At 43.1% G+C, this 26,415-nt stretch overlaps 1 protein-coding gene across 1 annotated transcript in view; it reads right to left on the bottom strand.

The window, feature by feature from the left end:
• UTP6 (UTP6 small subunit processome component) overlaps positions 1-26,415 on the bottom strand; it is a 357,262-nt gene that overhangs the window by 313,774 nt on the left and 17,073 nt on the right. The window contains exons 2-4 of the mRNA XM_085617191.1: positions 12,127-12,211; positions 9,683-9,724; positions 9,488-9,580 (exon numbers count right to left, since the gene is read on the bottom strand). Coding sequence (XP_085473317.1) covers positions 9,488-9,580; positions 9,683-9,724; positions 12,127-12,211 — 220 coding nt within the window. The remainder of the gene's footprint in view (positions 1-9,487; positions 9,581-9,682; positions 9,725-12,126; positions 12,212-26,415) is intronic.

Genomic DNA, 26,415 nt, shown 5'->3' on the forward strand with positions numbered 1-26,415 from the left:
TCCCTAAACTCTTTTGCTTATCCTTAATATTCCTACATATTTGACAAGACAGTTTTTTAAACTATTCTCTGGTTCAATACATTAAGACTGGTATGGGTTGACAAACAGTGCATTTAAATAGAAGACCCTGACTTTTCCATTTTAGCAGTGGGGCCGCGTGGCTTCAGTGAGATATATATATACATATATATATATATATATATATATATATATATATATATATATATTTTTCTTTGCATTCAAGCTCAATGCGCACACTTTTCTTACCACCCTGCCCCATTTCAGCCACATGTTGCAATGCTGAATGATAAAGCTAAAGCTAATCTTATTCCAATCATTGCAGTCCTCTGCTCACCCCTGGTTTGGTCTAGGATGGAGAGCATGACCGTTCACTCCTTAGTTTGGGAGTGGGATAGACTAAGACACACAGCTCGGCTAAACCTATACTCTGGTTGTACCATTGTTGTGCAATCCCAGATTGCCTCTAAAAAGTGAGCATACTGTATATAGAGAACTGAAGACATCTCAGGCTGAAAATGCTTGGTGATCTCTTCCCAGAGAGTAATGTTTTTCCCCACTCATCACGGTTCAAGAAACCATAAATCATGCCCCTGGATATATTCCTTTATTTTATGTTCCATAAGTCACACAAAGTATCACTACCACTTTTCTCTTTGCCCTTTCTAGATTTAGCACTTTCTGTGTTGACTGATTCTTCAAAGTACTAAAGACTGGAGTGCGAGACTCCACTATGGACCCTAGGTCCGAAAGAAATGGATCATCAACCAGGATACACCCCTCACTGAACATCAATGAAATTTCGTTTTGCTCCAACTTGGGCCCTGCACACAAATTGACAGACTGATCCATATAAAATTCTTGCTTACTGGGATCAGATGCCAGCTAAGTCAATGTATACGGGGGATCTCTTTGAGCATCAAGTGTACATAGCAGATTCATGTTGATCTAATCATCAAGTAGGGCTTGATGCACATGCTTAATGATGTTCCTGCTGTAGGTATTACACCGGCATGAGTGTGGGTTTGAGTTAACCTTTTTATTACTGGACCTGGGTCTATGATTGGTAACTGTGGAATTCCAACAATGATATGTGGTTGTCTATACTATTATGCTGCGCTCACTGTGCAACGTAGATGGGTGAATCCTCAATATTTTATGAGATAGCCTGACCTAAGTGGGTTAATCACACAGAGATGAGCCGCTTAAGACTACAGACGCAATCCTGTAGTCATCCAAAGTACGCCTTAAGGACCTAACTGAGTAGAGCGCAGCCTGGTCAAGGTACTGAAGAAGACCAACGTGAGGGATGAAAGCTCGGATGTGCTGGCTGAGATTGAGAGACTTGTGGCTTGCAGCCTACCTGTCACTGCCATAGATCATGGAGGCGTGGGCCTGACGTATGCACCACCGGAGGGTGGCAGCACTAAGATGTGGGAAGAGGCAGCAGCTTGAATAGAGAGAGAGGGAAGCTGGACCGATCAGACGCAGGAGGTGAAGAGGAACAAATTGGGGAGGCCACAATGGAGCTGATGGCACCCACTTAAGGATGATGGAGCCTGGACGGAGAAAGCAGTTTAGTGGATAGAGGAGCCCTTCCCACTTGACTTTTAGAGAACAGTGTCATGGAGATCCTTCCTTAGCTTGAGGGTGGGGCCCAGTCAGAGCAATAGCATGGCGGGGGCTCCACTCAAAAGTCAGATTTGCCTGTGGTGTAAAGAGGCGGGGAGGAGGCGTGCCGAAGCCTGAGCTCAGTGTTACTAATACTGCTAAGGAGGACGAGCCAAAAAAACAAAAAAAACAGGCAACCAGAAACAGCATGGAAAGTATTACTTCAACATAAATCAGGTACAGGCAGACCTCAACACCATGGCTCAAGAGGTAGACAACATGGTGAATAAGAAAGGCAACATGGTGCTAACAAAAAAGGAATTTGAAACAACACTACAAGATCTGACAGCGGACTGAAAGGAGGACTTAAACCAGGTGTTAGGGTTTGCCAGACGAATGATATCTGAATCAATGAATGTCCTAAGAACAGATAACAAGAAGACAGGTCAAAGAAAGTATTACTCTGAGGACAGGAAGTACCAAAACGAAACGCTGGACCAGTTGAGAACAAGATGTTAGATATGGAGGCCACAATAGGATCCTTGCTGGAAAAATATGAAGCCTTGAAAAATCGTGCAAGATGAAACTACATAAGAATCAGAAATGTCACAGAAGAAATGGAAGGGGATGACATAGTGAAGTAAGCACACTCAGTCTGCACTAGTATTACAACTAGAACGGGAGAAATAGTGGGCAATGAAACAGCGCAGAGATGGGCTAAAAATCCAAAAATAAACAACAAGACTGAAAGGCATTGTTGTCAAACTGTCCTCCAACCCACAAAAACTGCTGTGAGAAGCTATAAAAAAAAAAAAAAAAAAAAACACTCCTCAACTGGAACGGCTCAAAAATATACTACTTTGAGGATCTTACTGCATCAGCACTGCAAAGAAGAAAAAGTCTACATCAGATAGCAGAGCCTCCTAATAACCAAGCAATCCGCTTCAGATGGGCATGGCTTTTGTGGGATCATCTTTCAGCATGAAGGAGGTCAATCACCACATTACAACGGTAATGGAGGCCTACTGTATTCTCAACATAGAAATCCTTGAGAACTACGTAGAAGGCATGTCAGGAGACCACAAAACTGGCAACGTCCCCGCATAAGAAGCAGTGGATGTCCAGACAAATATGAGGTGGATGGGACTTTTACACTGTTCTCATTAACAAACTTTAACATATACAGTTTTATTATGTTCGGATTGTTTCAAGACCGGAACCCTTTTAATTTTTTAATAAAGAAATAATTGATGCAACAAACAAAGAAACTGTTGATATATGATGCTGGGCAAGGTGCTACTGGAAAGTCTTATTTTGCCTGCTAATATTGATTCCATAAACATGAAAGATGAATGTGGGGGTAATAATTATTATGGGGGTGGCATGCTTTTTGCCGCCTTTGTGGACCTAAAGTCTGCATTTGATTCTGTCCCAAGACCTAAGCTGTGGGAAGTTCTTCGGGCGATGGCCATGCCACCTGAATTACTGAGGCTTTTGATTAGATTACAGGAATATACATATGCCCAGGTTCGCTGGGGTAAACCAGGGGAGGTGTCATCTAGATTTGAGGTGTCCAAGGGGGTAAGACAGGGATGTGTACTAGCCCCCACCCTCTTTTCCTTGTTTATTAATGGGGTAATCAATTATTTTTTAAACTTTCCAACTGACACACCCTCCTTAGCTGGTATGAAGGTCCCCCTGCTCAGGTTCGCAGACGATACTCTTAATTTCTAAAACGCGACAGGGGCTTCAGTTAGCACTGTCCCGTTTTGAGTTGTTCTGCCGCGAACATGAGCTTGAGGTAAATGTGGGGGAAGACCAAATTCATGGTCTTACGTGGTGCTAGACCGGTGAAGGCCAGGGTTGAAATGGGAGGAGCAATCTTAGAACAGACCTCTACTTTTACCTACCTGGGGGTCACCTTCTACGAAAACCTAGGCTGGAAGCCCCAGATTGACCTCTATACCCTTAAACACATTCAATTAGGTGGAGCATTGCTTAGGGAACATAGGCAACTAAACCTATGGCTCCCCTGATTAAAATTTACGGGTCTAAAATCCTTCCAGCGGTCATGTATGGTGCTGAATTATGGGGGTTTGGTAAATTAGATTCCCTGAGGGTGGCTCAAAATAAATTTCTTAGGTCTGCAGTAGGGTTACCACAATCCTCCCCACGTATACCCCTCCTATATGACCTAGGTTGCCACCCTGTTGAGGATATGATGCGGTTTAGGCCATTGGCGCTATGGTGACGTCTGTGGACCACACCAGAACTGCCCTCTTACGCCAAGGCACTGTTAGAAGTTAAAACTCTTGGGGGTTCCCATAGAATCAGTTGGTTGTCTGAAATTAAAATTATTCTGACTGATATGGGAATGGGCGAGTTGTGGACTAATCTTGAGGCGGCTGTTTTCCCCCCTGTGAGAAGTTGGCCTGGTATATGATGCTCACTAGTTAAAGTGATCACCTTGTACCATGCCAAGCAACCCTTATGGTGTGGTTGTAAGTCAACCTTTTCGGACTAGCTGCCCTAGTGGTAGCGTAGGCTAAGCAGTCTTTGAGGCTAAACTCGTGAAGCGTGTTAAGCCAGCTGTTTTACCAAATGTAACCCCCTTTTATACCAATGAAAGGACACCACACAGATATATATTCAAAATATATATGTATTTATTTCTCAAAGTAACCCCTAGTCTCTTTATGAGCACAGGAGCACAAATCGTCAAACAAGATTACAGTAGAATACACAGAAGTTGCACTTTATATGGATAGGCCCTGGTGGCCGCTCAAACCATATACTAAAATAGTGGTATAAGTACCACGAACAGAAAAGGGAAAAGGCCTAGGGCCTCTAGAATCGCTGGGCCTACAAGGAGCTAACTTCAGTTAGTGACCAGGAGGTCCACGGGTGGCGTGTGCAGAGCAAATAGTCACACGCGTGCTCCCATAGGTTTTCAATGGGTGCGTAAAAAGTACAAAGTTACTGCAAAAAGGATCTTCCGGATGGACTATGAACTCAAGATTGGAAACACAGACACTAGAGATGATTCTCTACACTTGGGCACCGGAGTGCCAGCTTTACCTCACCCACAGGAAGCGGGTGCATAGGCCTCGAAGTGCGTCGGGTTTCTTCTATCTGTTCAGTGGAACCTGTGGACAAAGATGCTGCTGGCGGTCGGTCCGGGAGAGATGCGGTGGATCCAAGAGCGGATCGGAGTTGTAGAAGACTTGTAAGCAGAGGGGACAGTGTTCACAGTCACTAGCCAGTGACCAGCGTGGCACCAGGTGGGTACCAGGCAATGTCGGGTGCAAACAGGAAGAAAGGTGTAGCTTGTCTCTGCAGCCACGTGGTCCCTGGAGGTCGACGACGTCCAGGAGTCGGTTCACGAGCTGTCCCACGCAGGCTCTCTCTGTCGGCGACTTGATCGAAGCAAACAAGCCTTGGCAAAAGCAATTGTTGTGGAGAACAAGATAAGCTGATGGCTCTGACCAGCATGGTCAGAGGGACTGCTCCTTTGGAGGGGAGCAAGGGCCAGTCTGGAGCAACCAGACCAGCGGTGTATTTCTTGAAGTTCGTCGCCAAGATGGCCACTAGCCAGCGGGCCAGCAACCGGTTAGGTGCGTCGAGTGGCAAAATGCAGAAGGGCCCCATGCAGATCGTGGAGATGCTGGAGGGCTCACCTTTGGTGCAGATGCTGCTCGGGTGTTGGGCTTCTCAGATCCCAAAGCACAACTTGGAGGGAGCCTCGGTTGTTGCGCTTGCAGCTTGTCGTCGTCGTTCCAAGATGGCTGGTTCCACGTGTCTCGGTGCCTCCACGGGTCTCCTCTTTTCAGGGACTGTGGATCGGGCGGTGAGAGGTCTGGAGGTCCAGGTCTTGTCAGTCTCTGGGCTCGGGCTCCGGCGGGAGGCGGCGGCAAAGCAGACGTTGATTCGCTGGATTGTGCTTGCGTTAGCAAGGTGGTCACTCCCTGACCACAGGGGAGATTTCCTTCAGTCTTCTGTGCAGCAGAATGTCGAAGTTCCCGTCTTCTTCTTAGTTTCAAGTTGATTCCAGGATGTCTGAAGTCTTAGGACACAGCTCCTACCTTTAAGCGGATTCTAGGGGCCGGACTACCTGCTAGGTCCCTCCCTAAGGGTGGGACCAGAAAGGGGGGTGGTTACACCCCCAATCCTTTGTCCAGCTCGCCCCAGGCCCGGGACTGGTGTGCCCCAGGACCGGTTTGAACTGGCATATGCACCTAGGCTCCTTGTGAGCCACAGGCATGTCTGGTTTCTTTCAAGCCCTACCTGACCAATACACAAAATCCTGTCTGGGGTGGTGCAATGCACTTCCCCTGGCAGGAAACCCTTTGTCCACACCTCCCAAGCTGGAAGGACTCCCAGCTGCAGGAGGGCAGACTTGTGTCTGTGGTGGCAGCATCCATTTTGTGGAGCTGAGGCTATGTCTGATTTTACCCGGGTTTCAGGTACTGTACATGTCGTGTCCCTCGAGGAGGGTGGAATGCTAACCCCGTCGCCAGTATTCCAATTCGTATGACACCTTACTCGACATGTTTTGATAAAGCCAAACCAAAGATAGCGCGAGGTTCATAATGCACTTAAGAGTATATGGTATGACGATATCTGGAAACAGTAGAAGGAAGTTGTTCCGACCACTGCAGACAGGCTCAGCTCATGCCAGAGCACCATCTCACATGGAACCAAGCACTCTGCCTTCAGGATTGTTAAGGCCTGCCATAGGAGTGACTTATAGGTTAACATGTGTCCCATTTAAGGTTAGGTATAGGTATACTACACCTAAGTAAGAGGTGGTTACACCAACTTACCCCAGCTGAGTGATCAGCCAGTTGTGTCAAATTTGTTAGGCCAAGCCTGGGGTGGCATAATACATGCTTCAGCCCCTGGCAGGCCTCAGATACACCAATGCCCTGGGTACCTAGTGTACACTGGTACAGGGGCTCACAGGGTGATCCAATCAATTGGGTATGTACCTAGGGTACATGGAGTCCATTTTAAAGAGAGAACAGCTAGGCTGAGATCCTGAATGGCAGGATCTCAGGCCAACTAAGTCGAAAAACCAGCTAGACACTAGGCAAAAAATTGGGGGTAACCATAGTCAGATATCCACCTTCCTACACCCCCGAAAAATATCTTTAGGGATACCTATTGGCAATGGGTCAAAGATAAGCGTTTTGCCTCTCTGACTGGAGGTACTTCGACTATAACATATTTGACTAATAAGGACGAACCATATCTTGAGGTATATTGGGACATAATTACAAAATTGCAGGACCGTAAACTCTACCATCAGTTCAGACTTGGTACCCTACCATTACGCTGCTTTACAAAAAGTTGGTCTACCCCGGGTAATGATAAATGTCCCCATTGTGTGGATATGACAAACTGTTGATCATTTCCTCTATGTTTGCCCGGAGTATATTCGCCCAAGACGGTTGTGGTTGCGCCCTGTATGCCGCAAACTAAGAGTTAGATAAGCACTGACTGCTAGTAGAATACTGAAGTCTGATACCTCAAGTTTTGCGATCATTGGTGTGGCTATATACATCAGTTGGGCATGGCTTTTACGGAATCGGAGTATCTGTCCCTAATTATTTTGATCCTAATACTGTGTAGTCCGTCATGATATAGGTTTTAAATAGTTCAAGTCATTCTAACTTTGCACATTTAATATCTTTTTATTATTGATGTTTTTAATAGTGAAAATCTATTTATTTGGTTTTACGTATACTGGTTCAAAACTTATTTGTACTTTTTAACTTGTATATGATGAATTATTAACATGTCTTTTATGATGAAATATTCGCAATAAAGACTTTTTTGACTTGACTTATTATGGGAGTGCAAAATAAAAATTCCATCTGTCAAGTTATATGAAAGTGAAAGCTGCGTCAAAAAAATATGTTTAAATCGGATTTCCCCCAAGAATGTTGACTTTTTTTTAATAGGTTCCCAGAGTCAGCCTTTGCCAAATTTACCCTTACTTAGAAAGGACAGACCTGGGAGGAAGGGATTGTAAGAAGATGACTAAGGATTTAGTCTCACAATTAAAAAAATAAAAATTGACCAACATTTGAAAAAAAAGCCCCACTTGAATGGTTTCTCCATTATGTAAGGGACTTATTCAGGACTTTGGATTTTAGAACTCAAAAGAAATTTGATGGTTCACAGGAACCGTCTCTGATGCAATCAACATAGGATCTTCTTTTTGCTACTATTTTGCCATCACTACTGCCTCATTACTGAAATGGATTACTTTATTTCGTGTTTCCCACTGTGTCTTATCTGTGCCAATATTAGGCAATTGTCTAAAAATAAGTATTGCAATTGCTTGCACAGCTGGGGTGAACTAGACTGTACAATGGATTTATTTACTGGTTTGACCACTTGAGTAAGTATTCTGAGAATTAATTTTATTTATTAGTATGCCCGAAACTGCAGTCAGCAAGTAGTAAGCTGAGGAGCTGAATGCCACGTGGGAAACATTTAATATAATTAAGGCTCCCTGATAAATACAGCCATAAAAACATCTTTTCCTCCCAGTATTTATTTTTAAACATGTATAAAATGGAAAAGATTTTTATTTTTGAGTGATTTTAAATGCTGTCGGTTATGAATGCCAGGCCAACAGCTGTGTGGGTTGGAAGATAAGCGAGTCAAAAAAAGAGACAAAGTTTCATAATGAGGCCTAAACAGCAGTAGATGTGTACAAGGTTGATACCAAAACGTATGTTTTCATACCAGTGTATCGATTTATCATTTATGGGTATACATATCATTGCAACTTGTCAGATGTTCAAGAATAAGCGTACATATATTGGTTAAATGTGGAAAAATACTAGTTTCAGCTTACTTTTTTCACAAAAGTCAAAATAAATATGGATAAATGCAGAAGGAAGCGCCAAAATACCATAAAACCAATAGCCCTCAATATAATAAACAAATGGCCCAAACATAATTGAATGGGGATATACTACTGGATTTGCAATTTACATATTATCTGACAATTCTTGGTCCAGTGTTTAATAAAATGTTTTGTATAGGGTTCTTCAATAACTGGTCGTGGCACAGGGATTTCATGTTCTCCAATAGGTCTCTTGCCACTCTTTCTCGTGGCATCCCACAAAGTTTAAAGTTTTCTTTTACCAATACTCTTGGGGCATAGTTTTCTGAAACACAAGTACTGTAAATAAAGATGTGATACAACACACGCACATATTCCTGCAGTTATATAGGCAACTCATCTGGAATGGCAGGCGAGTCACCTCCTCTGTGTGTTTCCATCAAAAAGGGATTGTGTTCCCGTTTGGAGAGAACAAGAGTTAGCAGTTTTGGTTGAACACTCCCTTTGGAGTCAAGACAATACCGATTCGCATTCAGTCTCTATAAAAGCATAAATTAAACATGATGGAATCGAATGCATCCATAGCACTAAATAGTTGTTCACAACTCTGGCAATACCTGCATTTCTGTTCAGAATTATTTCTGTACTTTGACTGATGGACTAGCGATTTACAGAAAGGTAACCACAATAGCATAACAGGACGAGTATGCCATTCTCACACCAATTTATTCTACTCCATAGTGCACTCTCTGGACAAGGAAGTAGAATATTAGGCTTGCATGACCCATGCCCCAATTCCTCCATCACTAATGCACACAATGTTATTAGCAAAGCACAAAAACTAAAAAGGCAGATATAATTTTTAGTGAAACATGGGTCACCAAGAATGTGGGTTGTTCATTTAAAACTCAGATGACAACTTGTAATGCTGTGCTAACCAACATGACTGCAGTTGCTAAGTAATTTGCTATTAAATGCTCCCATTTGCCTTTAACATACCTTCCATCTTGTTGTGGCACGTTTGAATATGCGGTGTATCCGATGAACAATGGAATACTCAATGTCATCCTGTTTAAAGAAGTATCCAATACGCTGGTGGTACAGAACAGGGAAAAGGAGTTAGCCAACAGTATGTTGAAAACCACCATAAATAACGATTTAATTAATTTGTACTAGAATTGCTCATTGACTTACCGATCTTCTTTTCTTTACGAGTTCCAGAAGATTAATTTCATACTAGGGATAAAAATTGTGCAATGAAATGTAAAAAACAAAGTAACTGACAATCTGTTTTATACTATAAACAGAAGTGCTTGGTACTGGTGGCTTGGCATGTTACTATGTCGTCTTGTGTAGGTTTCAATTACTGTATCTGGGCTTTGAGAAGCACTGTTAGCTCCTGAACCAAAGCTTCTCAGTATTTTCAAAGTGCAAGAATCCTTAAGGAAAGGAACCGTTGGAGTTATGTAAACAAATAGCTTTCCCCCCCCATCAATTCCTAGAACTGTTCACCCCCAGAACATCCAAATATTCGTTGAAACTAAAATTAGTAGATATCAAGCAGCAAACATTTAATAATTGAGGCAACAAGAGTTTGACTCTCAAAACGGTAAACTGTTTGGGGATTATGTACAGTATTTACATACAAGGCAAATGATCCATACTCACGTCTTCCATTTCCCGTGTTTGTACTATTACAAAAACTGCCAGCCAATAAGATAATGAGAGTATGCTTTATTGTGAGTGCCCAATGAGGTCAGGTCTACTGCACTGGTTCTGGCATATAGCATACTTTTTGAGAGCCATTCACTAGCGATGTAGTTTGGTATGGTACATACACAGTCTAAGGAGGGGGAATGGTACTTTTCTCCTCATCAGGTGGACTTTACCAATTTACATGTGGTTTAATTTGTTCTCTCAATGCCATTCCTCATAAGTCAATTAATCATGGGTGACCTAGTGTACTATTCAATGAGATTTCAGGACTTGGTTTATCGATTTCAGTTTGTCTTGTTACAGTTTGCCGTTGCTTACAAATTACTTCAGCTACCATGTGACTGAAACTAATTTTTAAACAAGTTTTTTTTTTCTAGTTGCATCCCACTGAGTGATAAACAACACCATGTTTTCTGTGTAACTATACTTTCTAGGGCAGATTCGTTCACCATGAAATCGTGAATGAGGTTCATACTAGTCACTGTATGCATGCAAACATTAGCCACCTCCCTTGGTAGACGCTTAACCAGGCTGTCATCTCTTAAAATGAACAATACTGGTCATTTATTTTTTGTTTTTAGATCTGTAAGGCTTGGGGCTGGGAAGTTGAGATATGCTTTCTCTGCTACCTGCAACTGTATATCCATCAGTGATTGCAATCATTCTGTCAACACACTGCCCAACAAAAGTTATGTATACGCATCGCTAAAGAAAACTGAAAATAAACCTTAATCTAAAAGAGACTTTCCCTTTGCACATTCAACTTCATAATGGATTTCAGCACGTGTGCTGTTAATGAAATGGGTCTATTGACATACATGCAAAAGTACAGTAAGATATATAGTTAGTCGAAGTAAACACATTCATAAAATACTCATAAGGAACTACTTAAAAGAAAGTCCTTAAACCATAAGAAATTAATTTATACTCTGGGTAATCTGTTCACCATGCATTGGAGACGATCACTTCCTGATGAGGATATTTCTTAAGAGTTGTATATGATTTCATTCAATATAACCAAAGTATCTGCCAAATTCAAGCATTTCAACTAATTTACAAAACTGAACAAGGCCATGAAGTGACAAGACCATTTTTTTTATGAACACCTCTCGCCAACTTTGATTAAATCCATCATTTTGAAAAATTCAAATAAGAACTTTGGGCACATGACCTTAACAGAATCTGTGTCTTATATATTTCTTTCCTGAGTGGAAAGTGTTTCACTATACAATCTTTCTTTTTAGCTTTGAACGAGGCCTCTACATTTTCCCTGTATTGGTCCTCCATGTAGAGTAGAGGAGTGATCAAATGTGCTCTGCAAGTTTATGGTATAATCTTCTCAGTCTGCTTCAGCTCAAAAGATTACGGTTAATACTTCATGTGTAAATCGATTTTCATTTTCTCTTTGGTACAAGAGAGTCTCTCCTACAAGAAGCTAGGAATATTTATGCAGCCAAACCATATCATCTCACCCTTCTAACCTCACATTCAGTGATAGCACTTGTAGACAAATTTGAATGCCTATCTGATTGGGTACAGACTGAAAAATATGCACCTCTTGTCCATACATCTTTATATTCAAATTTGACAATTAAATTTCCCTCCCCGTCTCAGGTTTCCAAAGTTTGCATATTTATTGTTGATGAAACATCATCTCTATCTAGGTGCTTGAATTTATGTAGAAAACTAGATTGTGAATGTAGCTCCTTCTGTATTGGAAGCTCGAACTGTGGGGCTGCTGCCTTCTTTATCCGCATTTGTTTATTTACTTTGTCAGGTTATGAGAGGCATTTTTAAGGCCTGAAGCATCAGAGCTCACTTTCAACTGAACTGTGAATTTCCCAAACAGAGTAACTATGCCCTTTTCCAACATACCGACAAATTGGGTCTACACAGTTTCCATGATCTAAGATTGCACTTACTTGTACATAATTGACAAAATCTTCTTTGCTGAGAGCTCTTCTGTGTATTTTGTACTCAAGAGAAGACACCTTCTTAATTACTGCTCTGTAAAAAGAGAATGACAAAACCCATAGCCAAGAAACAATCAGACTCGAGAAAAAAAGTGCAAAAGTTAGAAAACATGACCACATGCCTTTTTTGTCTATGCACACAGGATCTGAAACAACACCCGCATATCCATGAGGACCACCCCAAAAGTGCTCCAATTCGGGAAACAGTTGAAGATGCATCCCTTTAAAGACTACTATAGCTATTTCTCCAATCCCTGGTTGACTGATCCTTTCCTAGACCCTGCATAGTGCTCTGCTGATTTTCATAGTCATAGTGCACTAGCATTGGGTAGTATTTAAGCCATTTACAATTATTATATAACAAGCACAAATACGAAAAATTAATGAGTACAGAGCCAGAAGACAAAAAATCCATGATTATAGCTCATTGGAATATGAGGGCAACATCAAGAGATGGTAAGGAAAGAGGAAGAGAAGGGATGGAGGATTCAGTGGAGTAGATGGTAAAATTATTCCAGAGACAGCTGCTTCATGAAGGTGACAAGAAGGCCTGGGTTCCAATGGTAGAGAGTTCAATCCTGAAATTGCAAGCCCAGCGAAGGAGACATTCTGGTGGTAGAAGTTGTGAATCTGAGGGGTCATTGCTCAAAGAATTTCGACTTCATAGTTTTTTGGAAGTCCACTGACAGGCAGTAAAGCAGAAAGGTAGGGAGCAATGTTTAGGTGGTTTACAAACAATGCATCGTAGCCTGAAGGTGATCCGTGCATTTCATGGTAGCCAATAGCTTCCGACGAACGGGGGGGGGGGGGGGGGAGTTTGTAGGAGGTAATCAACTAGGCTGGGTAGTGTAAGGGTGTCATTTTAAGGAATCCCAGAATTTTGTCAAAATAAAATCTCACGATCACAAGTGTGTGAACTGCTATTTTCATTCACTCTCTAGCGGTGAAATGTCTCACAAAGTTCAAGGAGTTATGGAAGAAAGTTGCTGCTTTGGCCATGTTGTTGATGAATGGTATATGTGGCAGGGAGGTATTTGAAGTAAAGCCTATAGTCTTTCGAGTTACTGTAAATGCAGGAGGGAAACCATCGATTTTCAGGTGCTTTAAGAGATGGTGATCCAGCTTAAATTAGTAAGAAGAGGAGAAACTCCACTTTTTCTGGGTAGCATAGAAGGAAATCTTTAGCCATCCTACTTTTAGTGCACTGAGGCACAAATACACCACAGACTTGTACGCAATACTTATTGTATGAAGGTCAATTTGTAGATTATCAGCATACTGGTGGCAGGACCACCAGGTGAGGAAAGTAAGGTAGGGATTTAGAATCCTGCCATTTGTTTTCCACATTTCAGAATATTCCTCCAAATAACCATACCAAGTGTATTTTAAACAGTGAGACTGTGAAGATTGTGTTTTAAGGATGCTCTTGTGGCACTATATCTCCATGGAAATGCATTTCCACAGCATCACGGATGTGGATTGGTGAGGACAGACAAGAAACCTCTCAATACACCTCTAAAGTTCATTCAGTACTCCAAAATGTGGAGCAACTTGCTGTAGTCATCTGCATCAAATAACACAACGTCAGAACAGATGAGTGGGCAGGAGTCTCCTCCATTTACTATGTAATGAACATCAATCAGTTGTTTCAGGACAGTGGCCCAGACACCAGTCTAAATTATAAGCATATAGTAAGTGCTCACTGAGACTAAATCATTTACCTGGTTAGAAATGAAGTATTCTTAGGTCAGACAAAGCAGATTTGATACCAGGTGGTACTCTAGAAGAAAGTCTGGGTCGAATGAAAATACGTTTTTTTTTTTTAAGAATAGGTGGTTTGGCCAGTCTTTAAAAAAAAGTCCAGGAGGAAGCATTGAATGTGACATTTGTTGATTATGGTGTGCCGTGTGGTATCAAAGATGTGGATGTTCACTTTTACAATGGCATCAAGCATGTGGCCCATATGGCGGTTTACTGGTTTCAGATGTTTGATAATCAGAGAGCATTCCTCTGCTTATATTGAATGTAAGGCTTTCAATGTGTTCAACGTTTTTGTATCGATATAGGTGACCGACATGCAGAGGAAACTAGTTTTGCCTTCTCACGGATTGGGAATATTTGTTTCAACAAAATATGTTGTAATTCGACATTGTATTGGGATGTACGGATGATGATCAATTCCAGGAGCAAAATTGGATTTTGATGCAGCGGAACATGAAAATATTTTGGCTGAAATAATGGATTGCTTTTCATAGCTTTTTAAGTGAGGCTAGTAAGGTGGGGGGTTTAGAGTTTTGCTATATGTTTTCTACATTTCAGATTAATCCTTTCACATTAACTAGATACGAAAAAGGTCTGGTTTGGTTTAATTTTAGGTTTAAGTTGTTTGAGAAGGGCCAGTTCACCCACAAATAACAATATATTACTTGTTTAGCGGATGAACTCAGAATGGGCAAGCAGGTCTGTAGGAATGTCCCCGTTCTTGATATGGTCACCCCCACTTTTTGCCTGGTATCTGATGCAATTTTGACCTGCTATCCCGGTCCCCATTGCCAGATCTTTCCATAAAACTGTCCAATTGTTCCCCCGATTGGTAATACCTTTAGCCCCCCTTGTAAGTCCCTAGTAAATGGTGCACCTGTTACCTAGGTCAAAGAGGCTAAAGAGTGTCCCTGAGGGCAGCAGCATGCATTGTGCCACCGTAAGGGACCTTGAAGCACCAACATGTAAACCGCCATTGCAAGCTGTGTGCCATGGTACAGCAGCCCTTGAAAAATCCACTCGCCCTCTCCCATTTGTGAGTGAACTTTTAGCAGGTCGAGCTATTTTTAGCACTTACTCAACCTTGCTGGGGAGTAAACTTAAGCTGGAAGAAACAAGTGTTCTGTTTGTTTAGAAAGTTAATGAGCAATTAAAGCACCTTTAAATCGTGTTTTATCTTGACACAATTGCCAGCTGCTCAAGGACAGAGGTCAAATGTCAGTTTGCCTTTTTACTAATTGTTGCTCATGTGTTCCTGGAAAATGGTGTTTACTTTTCTTTCTCTTTTTACAGTTAATGCTTTTTGTCAAGTGAGCTATTTGACGATAATTGTGAAACAAAATGCAGTAAAATGTCAGTTTTGCTTTCTCTAAAACATTTAAACAGCTTGTAAATGAATAGTACAAGTAGATCAGGAATTATGAAAACTTTTTTTGTAATTCAGAAAAGTGATGCAAACAAAGATTTAAATTGGAGGAAAACAAAAGAGAACACTTTACTTGGTGATGTGCAAATGACAAATATTTGCAGAAACTTTATTTCCAAACATTGTACACTATATAGTTTTAAAACCACATTTCAGTGACAAATTCTGCAGCCATTTCAATGTAAAGTCTGCTGATTGTAAATAACAAGAAACACCAAGATGCCAATACTGACATACAATTCTCTCAATTCTACCGGCGCATTGAATTGAAACAATATCACCATGAAACATCCGTTTCTGTATGAATTAATCAAAAAGTATTAAAAAAAAAATCACATGTATTAATCAGGTGAAGAAGAATTGATCCATTTAAAATTTGACAAACACCAAACTAACTTATATCTATAAGCCACAAATTACAACTTTTTACATATTTATAACCACAACAACCTCTCTTTCAGACCCAGTCAATCCACCCATATCCACCATTCTTCTCAACCATCCACTAATTCCTCTCCATACACACTCCAGCAGACCCACTCCCTGCCCACCTTTCAGTATTTCATATTTGTACACAACATAAGACAACAAGTAAACAAAAAGCCAAACAAGAGAATCCAATTTTAACATCGATTTATGCACTTGATTGGCCACAAAAAGGTCGACGCGTTTAGAACCCCTCCTGGTCTGTTGCCATACGCCGTCCCGCTACACGCTGAGAGTTGTAGTATCTTGCAGGCTCAGCTTTTCAATACCCAGACCGGATTCATCTCGGCACTACGGGTTGGCACGCTCCTGCAGATTTGTTCTGTAGGCTGTTGGAATAAAGTTAAGCAGGGATCGGCTGATCTCGCGGTATTAAACAAGGTAAGCAGACACCTTGAGACAAAGCAAAGTATGAGGAGTGGGGCTTTATGGAAGTACGGTTAAAAATTAAGACAGTTTTTGTGTGCTCTTTTCCAGCTTTCTGGTCCTGAGGAGAACCCCATATCTGGAGGGGTTCGAAACGCGTTGACCTTTTTGTGGCCAATCAAGTGCATAAATCGATGTCAAAATTGGAAATTCTTGCAATCTGTGAATTTTTCTCGTTTGGCTTATGGTTTACTTTTTGTCTTATGTTGTGTACAAATATGAAATACTGAAAGGTGGGCAGGGTGTGGGTCTGCTGGAATGTGTGTGGAGTGGAATTAGTGGATGGTTGAGAAGAATGGTGGATATGGGTAGATTGACTGGGTCTGAAGGAGAGGTTGTTGTGGTTCTAAGTATGTAAAAAGTTGTAATTTGCGTTTTGTAGAGATAAGGGAGTTCGGTGCTTGTCAAAAAATTTTAATGGACCAAATCTTCTTCACCTGATTAATACATGTGATTTTTTTAATACATTTTGATTAATTCATACGGAAACAGATGTTTCATGGTGACATTGTTTCAATTCAATGCGCCGGTAGAAATTAGAGAATTGTATATCAGTATTGGCATCTTGGTGTTTCTTGTTTGAACAGGGCTCAGCCTTACTGATTGGAGCCTAAACCCTTTTTTGCTTTTTGATTGTAAATGACAGTGGGCTGCTATTTTATGCTTTAGTTATGTATTTATTAAAAGTTTTTAAACAGGATGTGAGAGACATTCCTGGCCAAGCCCGGGTGACAATGCATTTAATGAATGCAGAGGCAAGTCTGCAGTCAAGCGTATCTTATATGTGGCTAGATTTGCATTCGATATGGAGCTAATGTTTAGACTATTAAATCAAGCAAAAGCATTTTCTGTTCAGCAGACGTGCTGAAATTGCGTATTTGAAGGTGCTCTCATATGTGATAAAGAAGAAAATGGCATCTCAGTGAATTAAAATACTTGCCCAGGATCACACAATTTGAAACCAGTTTGTGGGTTAAGAGCATTAAAATTAGGTCGAGTAAATTATTTAAGTCACTAGACCTGCAGGTCTAGTACCATTTTTTGTTTTTTTCGATCCCTGTAACAGAGAAAAGTGAAGACACAACGTGACACACCGCCAGTGTGTCATGCCTGCAAACAATGGATACAGTATAGGTAAGCCACTCCTACAGCAGGTCTTTCAACCCTAAGGCAGGGTGCATTATATTACATGTAGGCATATCTGCATGAGCCTATATGCCCCTGTGATGTTTAAGTTGATTCTTAGATATTGCAAGTGGACAGGGAAGCCATTTTAATGAGTATATGTGCTGGACACTGGTGTTTACAAGTTCCCCAGCTACAAGATTGCTTCACTGAAACTAGAGAGTTTGGCATCAAACAACTCATATTAATAAGCCCACAATGATTCCCGTGAGGGCACCTTAGAGATGTGCCGGAAAACCTACCTACTATCTATGTACTGGCTGACCGGTACAGACCAGACTGCCACCATAGACACGTTTCTGACTCCCTAAGCACTCTGAGGAGAGAAATAATATCTGCTCCAGCCAGAGTAATCATCTCCTTTAAAGCAAGATGGCCAAGTAATCAGCATATCAAAACAGGAGGCTTCAAAGCCCGATGCCGCCTTTGATATGCAAACCAAGGCTTCCACAGACAAGAGAAAAACCACCACCTTTCCCGGGCCAATTTGGCAACAGGACGGGAAAATTAGCAAGTAGGGAGGTGTGCTACCCTCTCAGGCTAGTACCGCCCCTACGGTGGGCTACCTGAAGTACTTAAGTACTTTTAGAATTCCACCATCTTAGATTTAGTGGAATTGGGCTCTCTGGGTCAGGATTATGCCTCCTTCCCACAGGAAGTGGTCATATAGAGAGTGTAAAAAGCATAAAGGTAAGTAGCCCACTGGTTACAACCCGTCACTTCCCATAACGGCCCTAAATTGAGTATTTAGGTGGCAACCCTGACACCAAGAACGTAATTCGACAGATCAAGAAGAGAGGACAAAGAAGAAGCACAAGAAAAGCAAGAACAGAAGACCGACTGTGGACTTTAGTGCCAAACCCTGCCTGCACTAAGTCCTGACAATCGCAACCAGCTTCTCGTCCTGCAGCTGACCAGTTTCCACAGAACCCCAGGAGACTGCCAGCCTATCACAAATTGCCAATTAGTCTCCCTTGGAGTAGAGGAGCTACTCCCCCACCCCCCTGCAGTTTGCAGGGACTGAAAAGCAAAGTCCGGTTGACCGAGTTGCCGCTCACCAGCCAGCCAGACGCTGCTGCCCCCCAGGAAGAGGTACTTGTTCTCCTGAAGGTCAGATCTGTCCTTCCACCAAGTGAGAGGACACCACGACAACCCAGAGGCGCAAAGGACCCATACCCTTGGGTATTGGACCCCTTGCTGCAAACAAAGACCGTGAGAGTTCAGTCTGGACTCTCCTCACATGGCGGGCTATTTCTTGCTCGTGATAAGTTCCTCTGAATCCTTATTCAATTTTAAAAGCGGGGATACATACAACACTTGTAACCACTTCAATTTTGACCTTTGTCAAGATGTTTATATTTGTCATGTCACCTTAGCCTCTTCTGGGCCCATGACGAGATAAGTCTTGTCATGGAGCACGGTCGCGCTGTGCCCATCTCGTCATGAAACCCGCCCACTAAGGAAACGCCCGGCACAGGAGGCGGAAAGGGCGTGGCACCGAAGGGGTTAATAAGACTATCTCAAAAAATGCCTTGCTAACGCAAACTCAAAAATTAAAATGCACACTATTGTACTTCCACTCAATCATTAAGCACAAACATGAGCTTTTTGTGTACCTTGAATCTTACAGTCTAGATATTTATTTTCTTATGGAAACTTGGGCAGAAGAGTCTGCTTCCCCAGATATAGCCACTGCGTTACCTGCTGGCTATTTAATCACCATACTAGCTAAAATAGGAAAACGGGGTGGAGGATTAGCATTTATTTATAAGGATTCCATAGAGATCGCATGCGACCCAGTTAATATTACAGCTTGTGAAGCCCTCTCTTTAAGATGCAAATTAAACTACAACGCAATGTTTTATGGATTATTGGTTTACAGTCCCCCAGATCCTAGGATCAATTCCCTAGAAGCCCTCAGTGACTTCCTGGAAGGAAGTGTGCAATTTGTCAATTTTACGGTATTAGGGGATTTTAATTTTCATTCAAAGGATGTTGATAACAAGGATACAAAATCTCTCATTGATAATTTATCAGGCTTTGAGCTAAAACTAGTAGTAAATTCCCAAACCCATCAAGCAGGACACAAACTTGATGGTATTTTTACATCCTTACCGGAACTATAGATTGAACATGTACTCTCTCTAACTTGCTCTGACTACATGGCAGTGGAAATTAATGTTAATTTTAGTATAACCAAAGGACCTTGGAATCAACCCACTCAAGCCAAATTAGTCAGGCCCTGGAGTAAATTTAACAACTTGGACCTAGTAAGGACTCTTAAAATGACTCAACCCATCTTTTCCGATGACCCAAAGCAGCTGCCTCCAGTTATTTTAAATTGGTTCATGAAGCAGCAAGAAAGAATCTGGAGGAGGAATTACACTCCAAAGTAAAGAGCTAAATATAGAGGGAAAATACCTGTATAGGGCCACCAAAGGGGATCTCACTCAGCCACCGCTACGAGCTCGACAGGCGTGGGAGATGGAACTGGCTGAACCATTTTCTGATGAGGACTGAATCGGGCCGGTGAGCTGGTCTGTTCGCTTTAATGCAACAGTAGATCAAAGCTTATATATTTTAACTATTTTCATAAGACATGTATTACTCCTTATGCCCTTAGTAAAATCTATCCAACCAAGGTGGCAAAATGCCCCAGATGCAGGGAGGAAAGGGCCTTTTTTTTTTTCTTAAACACTTGGCATGGACATGCAGAGAGGTTATGGGATATTGGGAGAGGTAGTGCCACGGATTGAGACAGCTATGAGGGTCATGCTCCCAGTTACACTGAAGACCTGTTCAGTGGGTCTGGTGGCATGACCGAAGGGCAAGATCTGCCATATAAATTAATGCAACTTGCTCACCTTTTAGCAAAAAGAGGGGTGGCCATTGGTTGGAGGGAACTCCGGCACCCCAAGTACCCCGGTAGGTCAGGGATGTTTTTGAATGGTCGTTGGCTGAAGAGTAACTTATCAAGCTTACTAGGTTTGATGACAAAGTTCAGAATGATACTGAAACATGGGTGATGGTGCTGGAACATTTTCAGAGCTATGGGGACAGCAATGATGGATCAGATGCATAGAGGAAGGAGGTATGGGGCTAATTAGATAGGTACGATTGTAGGGGGATTTGGACTTCAGGAGATGTAATGAACGGGTTGCATTGTATGTCACTTCAGCCCTGGTTAATACTACTGTATTTTTTGTATCTGTACTGACTGTACTTTTACTTATCTCCTTTTGTATCCCTGCAAAATTCAGAAATTAAGGTGTTAAAAAAATAAACCAATGAAGTGTACCCCAATTTTAACATTTTTTAAAGGAGGAGCTCACGCACAAGCACTTTACAGTTAGCAGGAGAAAAGTGCACAGAGATCTATAGTCAGCAAAAAGGAAAAATGATATGGGGTGACACTACAGAAGGGCAAATTTCCAACCGTTTTTATTCAGAGGCCTGAGGGAGCTGTCCTTTTTGGGAATGAGGTAGTAAAGAGGTCAGATGCCTTTGCTCTTTTATTGTGAAGGCAATCTCTGTATTTCCCCTCTGAAGAAAAGATTGCACCTCTTCCTCTAGGAGGTGAAGATGTTCCCTCTTAAGGATGTGCGTGCAGCGTAGGAATCTGGGAGGGGTTGTGAGAAGTTCTAAGCAGTGGTTGTGGCAAACAATCCCTGAAAACCATTTACTTGACATGATCTCCTTAATAGCATGAGAGGAAATCTCATATTTTCCCTTCAGATGGGTGATTTGGGACCGGGGCGGCTGGGTAAGTCAGTTTGGAAGTGAAGGCCACTTTACCAGAGCCTCTTCTACCCCATACCTCGTTGTTACTATTGCAAGCACCCCTGGGGTAACCCCTTTCTGTCTGCTGGTGTCAGGAGTGTAGCTGTTTTTTTTTTTATTACTGCGGCTGAATAGGGGAAGTGGGCATGGAACCTCGCCTGGGATATGGTTTACAAATTGAGCCCCTAGCACCATAGATTTTGCAATTTTGCTGTCCTTCTTGATTTTCTACAGCAGCTCGTTGACCTGGGACCAAATACTGATGGACTTCTGGTTTAAACCCAGAGAAGAGTAGCCAGGCGTAATATATGCAAAGAATGCAAGTGATAATGCCTCGAACAGCTTGGCTCCATGGCAGTGAAGGCACAACGAATGTTGGAGTTTGAGATGCACTTGCTTTCGGACTCCATTTCAAACGCCGCTTCTCCTCCCACTGGGCTTTGTCATATCATGAGACGAGCCCATCAGAACTGGCTGTACATTAATGGGTACCTTCCCCAAAAGCCACCCTCTTACCAACTGCATCTGTCTTTTTGCACTCCTTGTCAGCCTAAGTGGGGCCCTTTTGCGAGCGGTATGAACCACCAGAGGATTGGGGGTGTGACCCTTGATGTAGACAGGTCAGTGGGAGAGGATATGTACTTTATCTGCTCCCTGGACGTTAGTACCCTCAACATTAAGGACTCTTTATAGGTTGGAGGGGCAGGTGCTCCTGGTCCTTCGCATGCTTCCGAGCACTGGTAGCAACTGTACCGTCCTCTTGGACAAGAAGTCCTTCTCCTCATGTATGGTGTGCATGTCCAACTTGAGGAAGGCCATGACCTGTTGAATGTCCTCAGGGTTCCAGGGTCATCTGTGGGCCCTGGATCTAAGAGCTAGTCATGAGGGTCAGTAGGATCAAATGGGCTGCGTGGGTTAGAAAGTGCTTTTGGACCCCTCAGGTGATTCTAGCGGAGGCAGAGGATGTATTGTGAACGACTGTGGCAGCAGAGGATAGAGATGGAGGTGGTGGGGAAGGTGGTCGTGGTGGGGAAGGTGGTCGTGGAGGTGAAGGTGGAGCATAGGGGAGAGGGCCAGTGCCCCTGTCTCAAAGCCTCTTCAGGGTGGGCGAAAGAGGGTGTGGGTAAGGTCTTTAGAAACTGAGTCTTTCTCCAAGGCAAGGATACTTTTGCAATACAGAGTCTCTGCTGACTTTGGCAGAGGTGGTTTTGCTGAAATTTTCCAGATAACATGAAAAATGAAGAAGCCTGGCTTTGAGCTTCTCTTGCAGATATCTACAGGTTAGGCAACTGAGATTCCTCAGATCCAGCCATCGCTTTCACCATCGACGGGATCTTTGACTAAAAAGCGGGGGCTTTGGTGCTAGTTCGGATGCTGCCCTCCGCGACGGTGTCAAATGCAGGTGAGGCAGTTCGGCACCCTTGTGTCTGAGAAGATTTGTGTACTGGCAACCCTGAGCCTGGTCTTGGTGTACGACCGAACCAGACAGCGAAAAAAAACATTTAATGTAAGTTGATGCCCATAAGCATTGTCCACTAAGGGAGGAATCACAGCACACCAAGTATCTTGACAAACTTCTCTGAAGAAAAAAACCAGCAAAAAGCTGGAGTCTAACACAAGATTGCAGGAGTATGAAGAGCAAGAGTATCTAACAGGCATATATGCTATGAATTAAAGATTTACATGGTGGCACAGATAAACGATCCAGAGGCATACATTCTATTATGTGGCTTTATTATTGAGAAAAAAGGTGGACAACAATGAGAACAATGCCTCGGTCTCTTAAAGAACAAGAGTTCCAGAACAGTTTAAATCATTTTCAGTCTAAGTGATGGCCCTAGACGGTGGCAGGTCAAAATGACCAAATGTCATTCCCATGTAGTGGTGTTCATGTTTACTTCACTTACTCTGTGCAGCTTTTACTTCTACAATGCAGAAGCAAATGGCACAACTTTCAGTTTCAATACATTGTATGAAAACATTGCAAATTTTAAAAATACCCAGATTTTGCCCCTATTCAGTATACCTCAGCGCCGTTGTTAAATTGGAGTTTATTAATTTCATCTCCTCTTCCATTGACCTCATGCTGGTTTCTGTAACCCTTTACCACTTGCTTTTGCTATGGTGTGTGACCAGCTTTGTCCCTCACCCCCAGGCACTGAGCTAATTCCTCCACATTTTCTGCAAAGTCCAGAGCAGTCACACATCTTATTATGTCTTTATCATCACTAAGACTGAAGAGCTAATACTGAATCTTTGAGCATAAACCCTGCTGAGGCATTCGCCCACAACTGCTATTACCAAGGGATGGTACCGTCTCTAAATAGGTGGACAGGCGTAGTGTGTGGCCAGAATGATCTGTGTAAGGGTCTGAGTTCCTGATCTAAGCTCTGGTAAATCATACAGTGGCTACTGTTAATGTAGCTCTAGCTTTACCTCCATCTCAAATGATGAAAGAGGACGCTGCAGTCAAGGGTGAGAACTGCTTACTATTGAGCAGGCTCTGTGCTGCTGGTTTTACTCAATGGTGAAATATAAAAGTGAAGATTAATTAACATAACCCTTAGCAACTAGCCTGCCACACTGCACTGCGGTCACTCTCTGATGCCACTTGTATTGTCCACGCTAGCATCCATTACACCCATCAGCACTCTATGTAAGAGAAGAGGCTTTGTCCAGCCCATGTGGAATTGTAAACATGTGTCTGTAGGCCCTTACCTAGTCTAAAAGGAGGTTAATTGTTCTTTACTCCACTCACACATCACTTTGTTTTCCTCAGTACACTATTGACAATTCTTCTTTATAAATAACCTCGCATATTATAAGTATTTGGCAAATTTGGCTCCATGTCTCACCAACAGGAGCAGAAGAAGCCTGACATGGACAGTGTTAAATCAACAATTATGCTCTTAACTTCTTATGCTGTTATTTTTACACCAATGTTTCCCAAGCAGGGGAACTGAAATAAAGGAAAATCATATAACCTGCTGAGAACCAATTGTTGTGTCAATCAATCAATCAATCATGGCACTTCTAAAGCGCACTACTCACCCGCGAGGGTCTCAAAGCGCTACGGGGGTGGGGATGCTGCTACTGCTCGAATAGCCAGGTCTTGAGTAGCCTCCTGAAGTTTAGTAGGTCCTGGGTCTGCCGTAGGAGGATGGGGAGGCTGTTCCAGGTCTTGGCGGCGAGGTGGGAGAACGATCTGCCGCCAGAGGTCGTTCTTCAGATGCGGGGGGACGGTGGCGAGAGCGAGGTCAGCGGAGCTGGCAGTTCGGAGTGTAGAAGGTGAGTCGACTGTTGAGGTATGCTGCTCCTGTGTAGTGGAGTGCCTTATGTGCGTGGGTGAGGAGCTTGAAGGTGATTCTCTTGTTGAAGGGGAGCCAGTGCAGGTCTCTCAGGTGGGGTGTGATGTGGTTGTGTCGAGGATCAGGCGGGCGGAGGCGTTCTGTATGCGTTGTAGTCCTTTCAGCAGTTTGGCCAGTGCTCCCGCGTAGAGGGCGTTTCCGTATTCCAGCCTGCTGCGGACGAGGGCCTGGGCGACCGTTCTTCTTGTGTTGGTGGGGATCCACCTGTAGATCTTGCGGAGGGTGTTGAAGCAGGAAGAGGAGAGGGCGTTGACTTGCTTGGTCATGGAGAATGTTGAGTCGAGAATGAACCCCAGGTTGCGAGCGTGGTCGGTCCGGCTCCCAGGGCAGTCGGCCACCAGGAGTCGTCCCAGGCTGAGGGGGTGGAGCCGAGGATGAGGACCTCCGTCTTGTCGGAGTTCAGCTTCAGACGGCTGTTCATCACCCATTCGGCAACAGCTTTCATCCCTTCGTGGAGGTTAGTTTTGACGGTGAGGAGGTCCTTGTTGAGGGAGAGGATCAGCTGTGTGTCGTCGGGTAGGAGATGGTGTTGAGGTCGCGTAGTCTGGCAACGTGGGCGAGCGGGGCTATGTAGATGTTGAACAGTGTCGGGCTGAGGCTTGATCCTTGGGGTACGCCGCAGATGATCTCAGTGGCTTCGGAGTGGAAGGGGGGGAAGGTGGACGCTCTGGGTTCTTCCGGAGAGGAAGGAGGTGGTCCAATCCAGAGCTTTGTCTCGGATCCCTGCGTTGTGGAGGCGTGTGCGTAGGGTGCGATGGCAGACAGTGTCGAACGCAGCTGATAGGTCCAGGAGGATGAGGGCCGTGGTTTCGCCGTTGTCTAGCAGGGCCCTGATGTCATCGGTGGTGGCGATGAGGGCAGTTTAGGTGCTGTGGTTGCTGCGGAACCCGGACTGGGACGGGTCCAGGATGTTGTCAAGCAGGATATTTAAAATTAAAGCCCAGGTTTCCTAGATTCTAAATCCGCAACACAGTAATTAAATTACAGCGCTTTTATACGCTATGTTTTCATAGTTGTAGTGGTCTCATGGTCTTCATGCAAGTGGCAAATAATAAGGAGCTAAATGTGCAGTTTAAAGTATAAATCTTCACATCTTCTCTTTGTTCAGCTTTTCCTTTTGCTCAGACATGTGTGGCAAACACTATTTAAGAGAAATGTACTGGACAGAAAATCCACGAGGGGCAGAGGGAGGAGATAAAATACACTGAGACAAATGGAGGTGGAGATAGCTGTACCTGGGGTGAGGGGCGCAAGTTAACATAGGAAAGAAATAGTGGCAGGACCTAGGAGTGTAACTAGTATTCCTTTTTCACTGCGATTGCTGATTCCGAAGTTACTAACATTGTGATCATAGGAACACTGCTAGAGGCATTTCATGCCTAAGGAAATAGACAGCAAAGTAATTATGATTATGAAGCAATTCCTGGATGTGGACTGCAGGCCCAATTCTCAAACTATTTTTCCAAGGAGAAAGTACAAATTGCTCCAGGAAGTTAAACAGCAAGGAATTCACACCTTCTCACAAAACAAATCTGTGAGCACCAGGTCCAATACTAGTATTGTTATAATTTTGAATGCTTGTGTATGGAGCGTAATATGGTTACAAATGTTGTGAACAGTAATGGCAGTGCGATTTGTAGCATCGAGTCAATTCCCACTAGCGTGAGCTTCCTAAGTTGCGGCACATGACAAGGATACCACTTTTTCAGCCTGTGCTTGACAAATTATGTTTTTTTAAGTGCATTTATCCGTTGGGTTCAATTCAGGCAATCAGCAGTTCAACTCGTGGGAAACATTTGTAAAAGG

The sequence above is a fragment of the Triturus cristatus genome, chromosome 7 (assembly GCF_964204655.1).
Source record: "Triturus cristatus chromosome 7, aTriCri1.1, whole genome shotgun sequence".
Classification (NCBI taxonomy): domain Eukaryota; kingdom Metazoa; phylum Chordata; class Amphibia; order Caudata; family Salamandridae; genus Triturus; species Triturus cristatus.